Raw genomic sequence first — 18229 nt, 5'->3', positions numbered from 1 at the left:
TTATGTTTCTGAGCTCACCAGAGCATTCTTGTTTTCTCAGAATGTAGCAAACTGTTGATTTGTCCGCTCCTAATGTTCCTGCTCTCTCGCTCTCTCTCTGATGGATCTGTTTTGTTTTTGAAGCCTAACAATCCTCTGTTTCTCTTGTAAGAAGAGATCATTTGACCGCATGATGTGGTTCACAGCAACAGCTTCCAAATGCAAACACACTTAGGATCAACTCCAGCCCTTTTACCTGCTTAACTGATGTAGAAATAATGAAGGAATAGCCCACATCTGTCAATTGTCCAATTACTTATGGTCCCTTGAAAAAGGGGGGAGGTACATATTAAAGAGCTGTAATTCCTTAACCTTTCCTCCAATTGTGATGGGAATAACCTCAAATTAAAGCTCAGAGTGTGTACTAGAAGCCCATATTAAGCCCACTTTAAGCCCATTATATAACTGTAACTTGAATTTTTGATCATTGGTTTTGGTCAGCAGCTAAATTAATAAAAATTGTGCCTGAATTTATTCATTGTGTTATGAATTTATTCATAAAATGCGTTTCTCTCTCCCATTATTAGCATTAACCCTTTTACACACAAGTCAAAAACCACCTCAAGCTAATTTTTGCGAATTAAGGGATTTTTATTCTAAATTTGGTGTTTCCATCACTTGTTACTGATGCGATACTTCAAAATGTGCATAAAAACAGGGTGATGGAAACATAGCTTTTGATGCCATTGACTGCCTGCATGTTCCCCAGATCTGAAACCAATGGAGATCCTCTGGGACGTTACATTTCGGAGCATCTGAAACACCACAGACGGTCCAGAAGCTCACTGATGATCCAGATCTGGCAGGAGATCCTCTAGGAGATGCATCATCTCATCTGGAGCATGCACAGATGTTGTCAGGAGTTCATACAGTCATGTGGAGCCCAAACACACTACTGACTCAGTTTTTTACTTAGATTTTTGTGTGATTTTAAATCTGGCCCTCAGTGGGTTGATGACTTTGGTTTCCATCGATCATTTTCACATCATTTTGTTCTCAACGAATTACACAATGTATATAAGTAAAGATTTTCATCTTTAATATTTCATTCAAGTCGTGGCCTAATGGTTAGAGAGTCGGACTCGTAATCCAAAGGTTGTGGGTTCGAGTCTCGGGCCGGCAGGGATTGTAGGTGGGGGGAGTGAATGTCCAGCGCTCTCTCCACCCTCAATACCACGACTGAGGTGTAGAGCCCTGCACGGGCCTCAAATTTAGGCCCTAGCCCGGCCCTGGCCCGAGACGCTCAGGCCCTAGCCTGGCCCACGTCCAACAGCTTATCAGAATTACCGGCCCGAACCCGTCTTTTTTCCCCCTTCTCCTAAAATAGTTTATACTACTGTTTCGCTATTAAAATAGTTCCGTTTTGTGTCTAATGGCAAAATTATTATATTTCGTTTTGTTTTTTTATTAAGTTAATTTAGAAAAACGTTTGGAGCATTTTTGTTTGTTAAATAGCCTATAAGTTTTAGTTTTTTAAAGTAACGTCCAAGCGGCCAGCTGCATGAGCTGATCATAGCCTATGTTTGATCAATTTAGCCTTCTCATATCATCACCACTTGCCTAAAATAACATCTATAGATATACTAAAACAGTTCAAGTATATAACAATGTTTAAACGTTAAACCTGCTATAATAATAATGTATCTATATCTGAGTTTGTGCTGAGAGAGGAAGCTAAAGCGCTCTGCAGGACATGGAGGCACCAGCAAACACTTGCATTGCTTTCAGTGGAAACAAATTAAAATAGCCTACACCGTCTTTTCTTGACAAAGGTAAGAGTAATACATCATTCGGAGCTGTAAAGGGTCTACTTGTATTTGTGTGCACTCACAATACCAACAAAAGGTAGTTCTTTTATAAAACAAAGAAAACAAACATGATGTGCTTTCTGCGTCTTGAACAGGAGCTTCAGCAGAGAATACATGCCTCACAGACATGATAAATATATCTATAGAAAGCTTTACATTATCACTTAACCAAATAAAAAAATCTAAAACAAAAACTCTTTTATTATAATCTTAATCATAATCAATAAAGATGCATTTCTCCCTAAAGACGCGTCTAATGAGGACATGGCGAGTCAGGATCAGCAACTTCATCCTTGCCACACGGACTCAGAAAACATTAGTTTATTAGTAAATAATTCAAACATCTCCTTACTATTTCCCGCAGACACATTCATGGTTATGTTTGCTGGGGTTTTGCAGCAAGCTTTAGCCTATTGTGTGCATTTGAACACAGAACTCTTCATCTGCTGCTGCTGCGGGACACTAAACACCATCCAGCTGCTCTCAGTCCCGGCACGGTCTCCTGTTGTTTCCACCAGCGCAGCGATTATTTTCATCGCTAATCGATAGATGTCTACAATATAAAATAAGGAGAAACCCAAAACAGGCCCAAGGCCCGGCCCGCGTCTGATCTATGACGTGGAAATTGGCCCGAAGCCTGGCCCTAGAGGCGTAAAAAAGTCGGGGCCCATTGGGCCCGGGCCAAAATGCAGGGCTCTACTGAGGTGCCCTTGAGCAAGGCACCGAACCCCCAACTGCTCCCCGGGCGCCGCAGCATAAATGGCTGCCCACTGCTGTGTGTGTGTGTTCACTGCTGTGTGTGTGTGTTCACTGCTGTGTGTGTGTGTGTGTGTGTTCACTGCTGTGTGTGTGTGTGTGTGTGTTCACTGCTGTGTGTGTGTGTTCACTGCTGTGTGTGTGTGTGTGTGTGTTCACTGTGTGTGTGTGTGTGTGTGTGTTCACTGCTGTGTGTGTGTGTGTGTGTGTTCACTGCTGTGTGTGTGTGTTCACTGCTGTGTGTGTGTGTGTGTGTGTTCACTGTGTGTGTGCACGTTGGATGGGTTAAATGCAGAGCACAAATTCTGAGTATGGGTCACCATACTTGGCCGTATGTCACGTCACGCTTTCACTTTTCATTGAGATTCATTGTGTGACTTAAGTGTTCACTTAATTTTTTTGAGCAGTGTTATATGACGCTTCCCAGTTTATTAAAAAACGTCATGGTTTATTCACGCTCACATGGTTTCAAACCCGAATGACCTTCTTTCTTCCGCTGAACACAAAAGAAGGTATTTTGAAGAATGAAATGTATGGACAAAAAGCCCACTGAGATGTTTCTCAAAATATCTTCTTTTATATCAAGCAGAAGAAAGCAAGTCCTACAGGTTTGGAGAAGCATTAATGATGCCTGAATCAACATTTTTGGGTGAATTATGGCTTTAAGACGCTGATGATCTGATGATCTGGGCGGTTCCCTGTTCTTCATGCTGTAATGCGGTTCACTGGATATGGGTCAGCACAGGACGACTGAAAGCCAACCATGATGCAATTGACTGGATGAGCGTGCGCTTGTAAACCAGCGCTCAGACACACACACACACTCCAGCAAGCATCAGGAGGGGAAACGGCCTCTTGAACACACGTTTACATGAGCGCACAATGACATCATGCTTTCAAGAGGAGCTAGAGAAGAGCGTTCTGGAGCGAGGACATGTCTCCTCATCATGAGTGCTGTTTCCTGCGGCTCATCTCATGCACAGTGGCAGAGCGAATGAGTTGTGAATCTGGCAGGTTTCAGATGGTATTTCTGTCGGAGGGGATTTCCTCGTGTTCTTCAGGATGTCTGCGAAGCGCCACATTGTATTAAACGACTGGGACATAAACAGGAAGTGCTGTCTAAAAAGAGTGACAACGGGATTATACCTCAGACAAAGCAGTTCTCTGAAAAATCCTTTAAAAGATTGTTGAAAAGCTGTGGAAATTGAAGCACATTAGATCTCAGAAGCAACCGTGGGGGAAAAAAGTCCTTTATTGTTTTTGATAAAGGACTGTTTTCTTGTGTTACCCTAACTTTGACTGAACTGACTGATGGAAGAAGTCAAGTCACGTCAGCTTTATTTATAAAGCGCTTTTAACAATACAGACTGTGTCAAAGCACTTAACAGCATCCAACTGGAGCATAGAGTGTCAGTAATGTATAATAATAAGATTAAACACTCAATTTTCAGTTAAAGGCATTTCATTATTGAGTTCAGTGATGTCATTCTCTAGCTCAGTTTAGTTTAAATAGTATCTGTGCAATCAAACTGACCATAATCACTAGAAATCAAGTGATGAATTGTAAACAGTGTGTTGTCATCCTAAAACCAGAAGATGGTTCTTTTTTATATTTAGTTATTGGACTAAAATTTAGATATTTAGTTTTATTGGACTAAATGCTGCCTGGAGTGGATATAAATATTGAGGTGAATTTCAAAAACAAATGGATGGAGCTGAAGCTAATTTTAAAGGGGTAATGACATGGATTTAATTATTTAAATATGTTCCTTATGCTTACTTATAATGTTAATAAAGTTTTATGCACAAAAAAACAAATAAAAATGTGTGAAAATGATTATTTTCAACCCTCATTCTACCCCTCTCTCAAAAACGAGCTGTTCTTAAGGGGCGTGTCTTTAAAGGCTTCTCAGGAATCAGCCGCTGTTATGATTGGCTAACAATCACATCGGAAATAGTATCAACACCTCCTGCTATTACATGTTTTAAAACGGTCATTTCCAGACAAAGCATTATGAAACCATTCACTTACGGTTTGTGATGCAGCTGCAGTCAGATCTAATATCGCGTCATCTTTCAACAAATGATTCTTTGTGACTCTCCATGACTCTGTGCCTCGATTACAAAACAAGATCCTCCGACACGATCCGGGACGCCATTAAAATAAACTATCCACTTGTTCCTTATGCTGGGATCCTTCTGATGTCTGTGCAGAGACGTGGACGAGCCGTTTAAACCAAAGCGACCGATCTTTCACTCATTTGTCCTGACGACAGACTCGTATCTGTTTACTGTATCCAGTTCTGACAAGAGAGCGCAGGGACTGAGATTTCTATTTGCTTTTGACGTGACGCAACAATCGCATTCAGCATGATCAAGTGTTAGCCGTTAGCAAGTGAATGCTAGTGGGCGGGGCCTATGATGAGAAGAAGACTATTCGCCGATGTCTTGCTCTGGAGGCGTGTTTATGCAAATGTTTGTGCCCCCGTGACATCATCTTGCCCCTCAGATCCAAAACGAGCCGTTTCTGGAGCTTGATTAAATAAATGCTTTGTTTATATTGAGGAGGACGTTTTCAGCTATGAAACTTGCAGGATGTTTTAATGGTAAAAGACCTCTTATATGCCAAAAGATCAAGACAAATTTGATTTCTCATGTCATGACCCCTTTGGATTGATTGTAATCAGCAGCTGAAAATCTGATGTTATAATAGACCTGTTGTTTTGAAGCAACACTAATGTCTACGGCAGAGAAAAACAAGCCCACAAAAACAAAACATGTTATATAGGTGATGCTTATTGAAAATACAGCGGTTATCCTGTTCGCAGCATATAAAAACAGCACTTTAGGGCTTAATACAGGGGTAGGATGGAAAGAAAATGCCATCAAAGACTTCCGCGAAGACGGTTTGTTCGTCTTCGGATCATTTGCACAAATCATGTGAATGGAGTATTTCAATATAAGAACAGGGAACTTCACCCAAAGGTGACAAGTTTGCATGTATGATGTCCCAACAGAGAAGAAAAAGCACTCGCAATTTGTGTTTGATGTGGATTTTAAAGATGCAGTAACAGTGAAAGTGCTCTGTGCTAGAGCTGAGGAAGTGTCGCCTTCACATGATGAAACAAGCTGCTGGTCCACATTGACCTCCACAGTATGGGGAGGAAAAATACATTACATTACATTTACATTTAATTATTTACCAGATGCTTTTACCCTAAGCGACTTACAAATGAGGACAACAGAAGCAATCAAAAACAATGTAATAATATATTTGTTTGTTTTTTCAATGGAAGTCAATGGAGACCAACATTCAAAATATGTTCTTCTGTGTTCAGCTGAAGAGAGAGACGTTTGGAAGAACATGAGGACGAGTTAATGATGACAGAATATTCACTCGGGCTGAACTAGCCCTCTAATACATGGGTATGATCTATGTATGAGAGGCATATGTTATGCATGCACTAGCATTTATTATAACAACTATGTGTGTTATATGGTACTAAAATATGATGCAGTATCAAACGATCACAATGTAAAAGCCTGAAATAGAAACCCTAAGGCTGTCCTAATCTGTGTGCGTCCCACCCTACACTTTGTGCTGCCTTTACTGCATGCTTTAGAAGAAAGAGGAGAAGAAATGGTTGCACAAGACGATCCACAGCGGGACGGTTGCAGATCCACCCTGACCTGAATCAAACACACATGTGTCACATCTCACAGGATGTCTGGGCTCACTGCACACTTCTTTAAAGATCCGATATTTATGTGAAACACGCTCTGACCTTCATGAGGAAGTGAGCTCCACCCAAAGACTGTCAAAGACCAAAACCACACTCGTAGGTTTCATTAGCTAACTATGTATCACACCAGATCCGAAGAACAAAAGACTGATCCGGAGCAGAACCACCACACGTCTGCCTGCTCCCGAGCCACATAATCATCATGTGTCACACAATCACTTCAAAATACATAAATCAGGCAAGCAATGATGCAGGCAGTGAGCAGAGAGCAGCACAAACCTTGTAAACCTGTCCATATGTGCCATTGCCGACCACCTCGATGAGCTCGAAGATCCCCGCAGGATCCTGAAACAAGAGTCACAGGGGTCAAACGCTGGGCTTCAGGGGCCCCTAACTAGATCTGAGCTTCAGTGGAGATTAATCAAGCTTTGATCATCACAGTACACATCTAACATTTCATCTGTAATCGGTCTGGTCACATTTTCTTTTGCTCTAGATTTTGTTGCTTCATTGTTATTTATTGTCTATTCTCTTTACTAAACTATAGTGTTTTTGAACTATACTATAGTAAAGTGTATTATATAGTATATTTACAACCCTTTGTTAATGAATGTTGCAGAATACTGTAGTATTAACTTTAGTGAACTGATAAACTATACTGTAGTATACTTTAGTATTTACCACAGTAAACTGTAGTGTATTGTAGTATAATATACCCTATAGTTGTAGCAAACTTGAAATGTGTTTATATATTAGTTGTTATAGTACCACAGCAACTATAGAATTACTATAGCACATTAATTCAAGTACTTTACTATAGTATGGTTCAAAAACACCACAGTATTTACTAAAGTCACTATAGTTAGTATTGTATAGCCTTAAATGATATGCATGTTAGCACTATGTCTGCTGTAAGCTCCGAGAGAAATGCTCGTGTGAGTGTAAACACACTTATAAAGCGCTTTCTGATTCGGATTTGCTCTGTTTTCAACATCTCCCGGATCACACACTACTGACAAGAAAGTTATTTCTAAAGGTGCAACGACACGACGACTACAGTGAACTTGAAATGACATTTAGAGTAAAGTTTAAAGAAGTCGTCGCTACTAAATCAGTGTGAGTGAGCTGTGACAGAAACTGAATCAAGCAGAAGTGCTCACTCACCCGTAAAGAGCCCAGCTCGATGTTACTCAGACTCGCTGTAGTGAAGTCTCTCGCCATTTCAACCAGCCCTTCTGCCAATATCACAGTTTCTTAACTGATCATGGCTTGAGGAACAGTATGTCTGCCCATCTTCAGCTTCAGCGAGTCTAATCCTACTATAGCGAAGGATCGGCTTGAGAATAACGGAACTCTAGCTCCGCAGCGAACTCGACTCAAATTAAGCCATAAGTGGGCGTTTCCCAACAGGCGGATTAGCCAATCACGTCACAGCGCACACTCGGCTGCTTAATATTAATGAGCTCATGTTCCAGACACTCCCAGAAAGCAACTTTTTGATCTAATTAATATTCATGAGCTGCTCCTTGGCTTTAGTAGGATTTTGTGTTTCTCAGGACAAACACAGGAAACCCGGAAAACGAGCAAAAAGTGAAAAGCTGCCTCTTCCTCTTCTTTCAGCAAAACAACGCTTCCCATCTCTGTGTGATAGTTTGCTTTAGCCTCAAACCTGGCCTATGTTTTAATAGTCATTAAAGAGTTTTATTTGAACGATCTGCAACCTTTATGGTTAATTTCATCACATTAATCTATTTAATCCCCAATTTTGCCCAGACATAAAATTATCCAGATGATGTGTCATTAATAACACTTTGAAATAATCAATAATTATTTATTAAAAGTGTTTGAAAAATTGTTTAGGGTTGTTTTACCCATTCTAGGGTTACTATTATGCATTAAAAAAAAAAACATTGATAGGAATACTAAGATGAAAGAAAAAAAATATATATATATAACCATCAACATATTTCAAAATTGTTACTTTTTTGTAACATACCCTCCATAAGTATTGGAGCAGTAAAGACAAAATTGCTCTGTTGGCTGTGGAGTCAAGACATTTACAAATATGATTAAAAGATGAATATGAGACAAAACTACAGAATGTCACATTTTATTATTAGCCGTTTCAACACATACATGTTTTACCAAATAAAAAGAGCAGCACTTTTATAGTTTCATCCCTCTATCTGATGAGAGCATAAGTATTGGAGCAGTTGCCTCTCAGGTCTTTCTAAGTGATCAGCTGTGTCCTGTTGCAGTAATTCTTCAGATATTAAAAGCAGGGAATGTGTCGTATCAGTTATATCCATTACTTCTGTATTCTGAATCCTGCATTCGATGATGACACACAAACCAGGATGAAGATGAGGGAGCTGACTTTGAGAGAAAAGCAAGTGATTTTGATGCTAAAAGAAAATAGGAAGTCAATTAGAGCTCTAGCAAAAACAAAGGGCATGGAGAAATCAAGAGTTTGGAAACCACCAGCGACACCAGCAACCAACAACGACCTGATCGGCTGAGAAAACAACAGTAGTTGATGACAGACAAATCATAAAAGCTGTGAAAATGAACCCTAAAAGACGTGTCTGTAAAATCAGCAACAACTTCCAGAAAGCTGGGGTGATGCTCTGACAATCTACTGTCCTCAGGAGACTTTGACACAGAATTACAGATGCTACACAGCAAGATGCAAACCTCTGACCAGCACCAAACATAGAAAGACAAGAGAAGAGTTTGCAAAAAAGCACAAAGGTGAGCCAGAAGAGTTTTGGAACTGTGTTTATGGACCGATGAGACAAAGATGAACCTTTATCTAAGTGATGGGAAAGCGAAAATGTGGAGAAAAAAAGGGAACTGCAATGATCCCAAGCATACAGCCTCATCTGTAAAGCATGGTGGAGGTGGTGTCATGGCATGGGCATGCATGGCTGTCTCTGGAACAGGCCAACGACACAAAACACCCTGCCAGTTCAGTCAAGGAAGTTATAAGGGCAAAGAAATGCCCAGATTTAAATCTGATTGAACATGAATTTCACCAGCTGGAGAGGAGAGGAAAGGCAGAAACTCCCCAAAACAAGCAACAATTGGAATTGGCTGCATTAAAGGCTGGGAAAGTATTTCAAAGGATGAGAGCAAGAGTCTGGTGATGTCTATGGGTCACAGACTCACTGCTGTGATTGTGTGCAAGGGATCTGCAACTAAATAATAGCTTTTAATCTTTTATATCTGCCTTATGTTCAACTGTCCCAATACTTATGCTCTCATCAGATAGAGGGATGAACTCTAAAAGTGCTGATCTTTTTATTTGGTAAAACATGTATGTGTTGAAACGGCTAATAATAAAATGTGACATTCTGTAGTTTTGTCTCATATTCATCTTTTAATCATATTTGTAAATGTCTTGACTCCACAGCCAACAGAGCAATTTTGTCTTTACTGTCCAATACTTATGGAGGGCACTGTATATAAGCTTTATATATATATATATATATATATATATATATATTAGTGCTACCAGTATTACAACATCAATATAGTAACTTATTTGTAACATTTGAACTTTTAATTTAGTGCAATATTTTGTCATTGCAACATTTTAGTGCAATTTTCACTAACAACTGCAATTGGATTTATATTGTATACCTAAATTCACTGTTATCCCAGCGGTCACTATTGTCACCATGAAGATGTTTACTCATTCTATGAGCACACTCAACAAAACTGAATATATGTGAATTCATATATTAATACTAGACACCTTAAAGATAATGTGTACCAAAAATCTTTGTCATATCTTTATGTTAACATACTTTACTAGCCTTTTGTTTTGGAGCTTTTATGCAGCCATCATCTTCTCAAGGTGCAAACAGGAAATAAACTTCTCTGATCATGTGACAGTTTGCAATAACCATGTGAAACTGCACATATTTAATCCAGACTCTTTATTGTTTCCACATTTACAACATGAAATTATCTCTCAGAGTCAATTAGTCATATATTTATTTATTTTGTGGGTCTGATAACAATTGTTATTTTTGCAAGGTATATTACAAATAGTTTATATGCTAAAACCAGAAACCTGTGAATCAGACAAGCTGCTTGGTTTGTGAGTATAATAACAGCTCGCAGATTCATACTCTTCCACGCATGACTGTCTCTGAAGAGTAAAACGGCATACTAGTCGTGAGTATACAAAATCAAATCACCAAATTTAGTGACCTTTCATCCTAAAGGGCAGCATTGCATACAAATTCAATAAAATAATAATAAATATCAATATTGATCAAAAGTGTTTGATCATTACCAGCACTGAAATGCTTCATCTGTAGTACCAGATACACCATATAAACCAGATGTATCTATCCATAATGTATGAAAAACATCCGAATTCTGAGGAAGAAAACAGCCAAACGATCAGGAAATAAGGCAAATGATAAGCTGTATCAAATATGTAAATACCTCCTCGACTAGCTACAAAATATCAATGTGCTTATTAAATTTGAATAGTAATTTGCATAAATAACATATTCTTTAAAGCTCGCAGCTGATGTGTCTTTACATTATTGTGCTGTAACAACTGAAATCATAATGTCAGATAAACCAGATGCGGCGTTTGATGGAATAACTGTACATAGAAGAATTACCTCAAAATTCAAGTAAGAAAACAATATCAGTAGCTCTTCATCTGTCTGAACAAGGTATGAAAACACTAAAGGCTAGAAGAAAGCGAGATAAACCATTATGGGCCAGTTTTACTAAACAGGAAATTAGCGTGAGAGCGCAAGTCCAAAACAGCGCCGATGATTTACTGATTTAATAACAACGCGCAAATTAAAGAACCCAATACGCAACATCTCATTTACATATTGACCAAGGCAATATACCAAGTACAGCGCAAATTAGCGTAGTCCCAAATAAAGAATCAAGTAAAGAAGCCACAGTACGTTGAAAAGAAAATGAAGGTTTGCTAGAAGTTTTGATAGACCTGGTATTGCGTGACTCCTACTTGAGGGTTCCAAGTCATCTTTTATTCCCTGAAGAAAATTAAAAATAAAATGGCTTGACAAACGATATGCTCGGATAATGTGTTATTCTGGCATTCAAAATAAATTAATAATTGTGGAAAGAAATTCCTCTCCCTTCTACCACGTGCTGTCTATTCTCTACAACAACAATTGCAGCCATTTCAAGCACAAAATAGTTTAAGACATGCTTTTTTTGGCGTTAAATAATGTTACAAATGCCAGTAATTTGAAGAGCACAAACATTAGTAAATCTGGTTGCGTGATTCATTTCAATACTCTCGTCCCATAAATTCTGAAAGTCTGAAAGGGAAACTCTTACAAATGCATATTCAATAAGGTCAGGCACAAAAGTAACTGTGTCCATGCCTTTTCAGCGCTAATTCTTCACTCCGTGTCTTTAGTAAATCCTGACAGTACTGTTTTAATGCCAAAAGACAGTTTGCGCTGGCGCAAGCTGTTAGTAAAACTGGCCCTATGTATTTTTTTTTTAATATCTTAACAAGATGAACTCATGCAGATAAAAAGGAAGGAAGGATGAGATCGGCGAAGCAATGTTTGGCGGAGCCGCTCTACCAGATGTCACTGGAAAGCTCTGGTCTGGACAGCGGCATGAACGGGCTGCTCAAGTGAATGTCTTTCTTGGGTTTGCCAATGTCGTTGTGCATCAGTCGTCCGTTCAGCAGCGTCATGGGCAGATTGCAGTACACGTGCCGGCCGCTGAGCGTGGCGATGGCGCTGCTGGGCAGCTCATACTCGTAGCTGCGGCAGAAGTGACGCATCTGCAGGGGGACCGGCTCATTATAGTCCGGTATCTCGACGTGAGCCGGCGCTAGAGACGCCGAGGTGGCGGTCATGGCCACTGTCGATACGGCCTGCAGGTCGCCGAACAGCCCCTGCTCGCCCGAGTCCAGGACTTGTCGGCGGGACACACTCTCTTTTCTCTTCGCCGGCATCTCGTAACGCACCCGCTTCCAGAATTTGGACTTGAGCTGGCTGCTCTTGGGCCCGTACCACTTGATGAGCGACAGCACTCGGATGGTGTGCTTGAGGTCCTCCACCTCCTGGTAGTTGATGACGCTGCGCAGGTCCGAGCATTCGATCATGATCACCTTGATTTCGCCCGTCACCAGCATGCTGTGCAGTCGCGGCTCGAACTGGAAGATGCTCCAGCCACGGCGGGCCACGAACTCAGGGGTCAAGACGATGATGAGACGCCTGCTCTGCTCCACATTGCGCGCCAGGTCCTCAATGTACGCTAGAGACACAGAGAGAGACCATGACTATGGATGTCACACACCAGCAGAGACAGATGCTTCAGAAATCACTTGCTTTTAGAGCTTTCTGTTGTTTGTGCAAAGCAAAGACAACTAAATATAGGGTGTGCAGTGTTGTGGTAAGGTCCTACAAGTAACGCCATTTAAGTAATCAGATTACTTTTTTCCAAGTAACTAGTAAGGTAACACATTACTTTTTAATTTACTGACTGACAGCTCTCCTGACCGTATGTTGAGTGAAATCAGGAGTAAGTGCAGAGGCGTTGTGTGCTCTGTGTGAACTTCATCTTACTGGATTACTGTAATGGTCTCCTCACCGGCCTTCCCAAGAAGACCATTAGACAGCTGCAGCTCATCCAGAACACTGCTGCCAGGATTCTGACTAGAACCAGAAAATCTGAGCATATCACACCAGTCCTCAGGTCCTTACACTGGCTTCCAGTTACATTTAGGATTGATTTTAAAGTACTTTTACTCGTTTATAAGTCACTCAATGGCCTAGGACCTAAATATATTGCTGATATGCTCACTGAATATAAACCAAACAGACCACTCAGATCATTAGGATCGAGTCCGTTAGAAATACCAAGGGATCACACAAAACAAGGGGAGTCTGCTTTTAGCTATAATGCGGCCCGCAGTTGGAACCAGCTTCCAGAAGAGATCAGATGTGCTAAAACATTAGCCACATTTAAATCAAGACTCAAAACTCATCTGTTTAACTGTGCATTTGTTGAATGAGCACTGTGCTATATGTCCCAACTGACTGCAATGAATTTTATGTATAATCATTCTCTTTAAATTTATTTTAAATCATTTTCTATATCATTTTAAAATTCCTTGTTTTTATTATTTTTATTTCCATGTTTTTATTGATTTTAATGTCTATTTCACTTTCTTTTATGTAAAGCACTTTGAATTACCACTGTGTATGAAATGTGCTATATAAATAAACTTGCCTTGCTCTAGACTAAATGTCAACATGCATTTACTCATCTCGCTGCACAAAAACAGATTTAGTGTTCCTCAAAATGAATAAAACTCAGAATATGACGCAAACTGCAATAATTACATATATTAAAAAACTCAAATATCCTTTATGTATTTAATCCCATTTTATTAACCAATGTCTTTGGACTGAAATGAATGCACTAATAAGCAAAAATTACTTTAGATAAACTTGACATTTTTGTTTCTTTTTTTATGATTGCGAAGAAAGTGTTGAACTTTCATTGCGTCTTACGTCTTTTTCTTCATGCAATCCAGAACGGCAGCACAGCTGAAAGGTTTTTTGAATTTTGAATTTACATTTCCTTCAGCCTGAGACTCGTTAATTTCACTTTTAGTGTGAAAGCGCTTTTACTTTTGCCAATATTCATTTTTACATTAAAAACAAGCAACCCCAGGTGAGAACAAGTAATGCAAATGTAATGCATTACTTTCCATAAAAAGTAACTAAGTAATGCAATTAGTTATTTTTTAGGGAGTAACGTAATATTGTAATGTATTATTTTCTGCAACACTAGGGTGTATTTAGGGGTTCGTCCTGCTCCATTTGTGCCACAAACATGCATGATGAAACCTCCAGTTGAACTTTTCTACAATATCTGACTTTAGATCTCTCTCTGATGGACAAAGAAACAAAACAATACCTTATGATATGACTTATAATAAATGAGAGACCTGAACCATATCTGGGGATATTGGTAAACAGTAGCAACAGTCCAGCACATCCGTAGACAGCAATGTGCTAAAAACACCTTACTGCATAACAATGGTCCATCAAGAACCCTCAAGCAACAGCACAGAAATAGACTCTCATAACCACATGGCAACACCTCAGCAGCTGCATCTCACACACCCATCAACCGCCCACAACACTCCAGCACTGAGCTCATGAGTTCTGAATGCATCGCAAGATGAACATGGGATTATGGGGTCAATAACATCAATTAATAAATCTGTGAATTTATTAAAAAAACAAAACAAACAATGACTTAAAATCAACTCTTTTGTGATAATGAGCATGTTTTAATTACTGATCTGCTTTAAAGGGGCCATAACATGGGCAGTCGTGGCCTAATGGATAGAGAGTTGGACTTGTAACCTGAAGGTTGTGGGTTCGAGTCTCAGGTCCAGCAGGGATTGTAGGTGGGGGAGTGAATAACCAACACCCTCTCCACCCTCAATACCACGACTGAGGTGAGACCCTTGAGCAAGCCACTGAACCCCCAACTGCTCCCCGGGCGCCGCAGCATTGGCTGCCCACTGCTCCGGGAGTATGTTCACTACTGAGTGTACACTTGGATGGGTTAAATGCAGAGCACAAATTCCAAATATGGGTCAGCATACTTGGCCACACACCACTTCCCTTTCCTTTCCCCCTAACAGAAGCCTTTCTATTTTCTCCTGGTGTTGGTGTGAGTTTCCTCCTGTTCAACAGAATCAGTGTCATCTTCATCAGACTGCGCTGAGTAACAACACATCCAACATGCCTGGGGGAGTTTCTGCATCTATAGAAGGGAGCTGACATGCTCTCTGCAGAGGAGTGTTTCATGTTTAATATTCCCACACATGCTGAATGTGGGAAAACACCGCTCAGGGTAAAGGATAGAGGTCCTGGATGCTGCTGTATAATGCAGAAGTATTCAGTGGTTTACACCAGCTGATCAAACTAAGAAGCAGAACATGTGCTAATGTTCATATTTCGCACAGCTCTCTGGAATTTGATTATTATTGGTCACTTCATTCTTTGTTAAAGTGTTTACAGGCATGTTTATTGCGATTAAAATCTGTACATCATAGTTTATTTGCATCAACGTACTGATTGGTTGACATATTGTGTTTACATGCGGTAAAGTTTAATTGCAGTATTGCCTAAATGTCATTATGAGGGTGAATGATCCACATTACTGTTGATAAATATTTTCTGTTCAGCTATTTTCTCTCTCTTCAGCAGTTCTCACGCTTCTGTGGCCATTTCTTCTTGTTGCGTTAAATGTATCTCAACTCTTCATATTGTTTATGGCAATCCTTCATTATCATCTGAGAAGCGCATCGCTCACAGGAAGTGAATGGCACTCTTTCTTCCTGTTTCACATGACTCTGTTTGCTGCAGATGTCACACATCTCTGTGCATGTGATTGTGGACTAAGCACAAGCTCAGGATCTGCCATTAGTCAACAAAAATGTATAATGCGGGTAGTACTGTTCAAAGCGAGTTGGATTTGTTTTGTTTTGTACATACTGGGATCCTGAGTTTGTTTATCTTGCAGTTGTGGAACAGGCCTATCGGTGATTTTGCAACATTATCTCTTACACATCTTTCCAGCACTCTAGAATTGACCTGAGAGAGAGTCGGTTCTTTGATTAGAAATACACATCATCAACACTAGTGTTCAGTTTGTCAGATACTTTCAATTTAATCTTAGTCTTAGTCCCGTGTTAAATGTCCTTATTAGTTTTTATCATATTTAGTCAAACCTATCTTATTTAGTTTTAGTCAAGTTTTAGTAGACTTTCCCACACAAAAAATCTACAATTTTACTTAATATTTTATTAAACCAAATGAAATCCATCTGTCAGTCCAAATCACTGAAATCAGTTCAGTATTATAGTGTGAGGATGACATCATATCCACCTGTTCTAGTTTAATAATAACATTATCATCAAAAAAACACCTTTTAAAGGAGTATTTACCAGAAATATTATTTACCAGAATTTATTTAGGTGAAAAATGTAAATGTGCAGTATTACTAAAAAAATACTTTTTTTTTTATATGTATATAAAATCAATTAATTGGAGATGCTTTTTATTATTAAAATTTAATGGAACAATTAAAATGGAATCCAGAAATAATGGAAAACAGAATTTGGTAAAACTGTAAAACTCAATTAATTAGACTTTTGATTAATAACATTTTAAAAACTGAATTTGGAAATAATACGGATTTCATAGAGCCATATAATTATATATATATATATATATATATATATATATATATGTTTTTTTTGTGGTAATAAAAATGACCTACACGCATGCAAATAATTAAAGACCATATACTGTGTGAACTGCATCTCATACAATTATTTAATTAAATCATAGCGTTTGTGAATTCACAATTATGCTTAATTATGATTTTAAATGGGTTTAATATATCATGCAGCCTTGGAAAATAGTCTAATAATGTGTTTTATGGATTCTCGTCTGTGAAATGCGCCACTTCCAGTATTTTGCCGGTTAGTCGACACGAGCAAAATGAAGTCGACAATTTTTAAAAATCGACTAGTCGACTAAAATCGACGAATCACAACAGCCCTAGTCAGGTGTTGCTCTTACTGCTGCTGGGAATGAGGTCTCGGTGCGGGATGAAGAGTTTATATCCGTAGTGTTTCTCCAGAACGTCCGGTAAGATCTCCAGAGCGAACAGCTCCTCCTCGCTCATCTCACACTCCAGCGACTCCAGGTCCACTTTGGTGTAGGACAGGTAGGCGTCATATTCCTTGTTGTCTGTAAGGAACATATACATTGTATTGCACAGGTTAATTCTTTCATCATATTACACATTAAATTATGATTATAAAATGGTTGGTACAATAACAATCTCATGACAATTTGTAACTATTTTACGTTTTGGCAAATGCATATAAATTGGAATAGTCTCACGCTCCACTGGGGGTTTGGTTTAGGGATGCAGCTTCATGCTTAATGAATCACATATGTGTATGAAATTTGAAAAACTGCGTTCTGTTATGAATATAAATCGACACTGCATCATGGCATTGATGTTGTGGGAACACTTCATTGACGTGTGGAAGCATGGCAATTAGCTGGACGCGATCGGCGTCAACTACAGTAACTGTTCCTGACCAGACCCTTATATCCACCAGGAGAAACAAAAGGCCAGTGTGGCTGCTTACGCCTCCCCTCAAAAACATTAGGGGTCGGGCAGGGCACACAAATCCAGCCATCCGAGGGGAGATCCACTCATGATCTCCTCACAGGCAGCAGAAGACCTGACACTTGCAAGCTTTGTTGATCCCTGCCAGCGAGCTGATTCAGAGCCCAGGATGACCAATTCTATGTCAAATATCCAAAAAAATTATCTCTTTCAGATCATTTAGCTGCATGGCAGCTACAGTCAAATGTATCCCAATTAGTCCTGGATACTGTAAGGAAAGGTTTCAGGATTCACAGGATTACAGGGGTTGATCTATCAGCCCTGGAAACTTCGGTTCTAGCCCCTGAGGGGTACAGCTCACAGAGCCCTAAAATAGCATCTCTTTGAGTCGTTGTGTGAATGTGGCCACTATTTCCTCTAGGCGTGTACCAATCGATAGCTTCTGTGGGGAGGCATCCCTTGGTGTCTCGACTTCTGCATAGTGCCAGTTGGCTGAGGCACAAACAGGGTGTAAACATGGTTTTCAGAGTGCTCTGGCCTAAATTTGGTGCTGTTGCGTTGCGAGCAGCACTGAATACAGATTTGAAGCTGTAGTGGAAACGCACCGTTAGAGCACCTAGAGAGAAGTTACTGACTCTTAAAGTGGCTCTTATATTCTATTAGCATTAACATTGCTTAAAAAGC

General features: G+C 39.6%; 2 protein-coding genes across 7 annotated transcripts in view; both read right to left on the bottom strand.

The window, feature by feature from the left end:
* Positions 1 to 7728, bottom strand: part of LOC306853368 (mitogen-activated protein kinase kinase kinase kinase 4-like) — a 63945-nt gene extending 56217 nt beyond the window's left edge. For 4 of the 6 annotated variants that reach the window (XM_079390712.1, XM_079390714.1, XM_079390713.1 and 1 more), the window contains exons 1-2: positions 7511 to 7728; positions 6626 to 6691 (exon numbers count right to left, since the gene is read on the bottom strand). In XM_079390712.1, coding sequence (XP_079246838.1) covers positions 6626 to 6691; positions 7511 to 7567 — 123 coding nt within the window. In that variant the 5' untranslated portion in view covers positions 7568 to 7728. The remainder of the gene's footprint in view (positions 1 to 6625; positions 6692 to 7510) is intronic. The other 2 variants (XM_079390716.1, XM_079390717.1) reach the window with 1 other exon arrangement.
* Positions 7729 to 11939: 4211 nt separating this feature from the next.
* The window catches only part of LOC306853639 (X-linked interleukin-1 receptor accessory protein-like 2), a gene marked incomplete at both ends in the record, with an annotated part of 255464 nt that continues 249174 nt past the window's right edge, over positions 11940 to 18229 (bottom strand). The window contains 2 exons of the mRNA XM_079391194.1: positions 11940 to 12625; positions 16984 to 17154. Of these exons, the coding sequence (XP_079247320.1) occupies positions 11940 to 12625; positions 16984 to 17154 (857 nt within the window). The remainder of the gene's footprint in view (positions 12626 to 16983; positions 17155 to 18229) is intronic.

This window comes from Barbus barbus (assembly GCF_936440315.1).
Source record: "Barbus barbus genome assembly, chromosome: 33".
Taxonomy (NCBI): Eukaryota; Metazoa; Chordata; class Actinopteri; order Cypriniformes; family Cyprinidae; genus Barbus; species Barbus barbus.
Note: the sequence above shows the minus strand (reverse complement) of the source record. Positions and strands in the feature narration are given on the sequence as shown.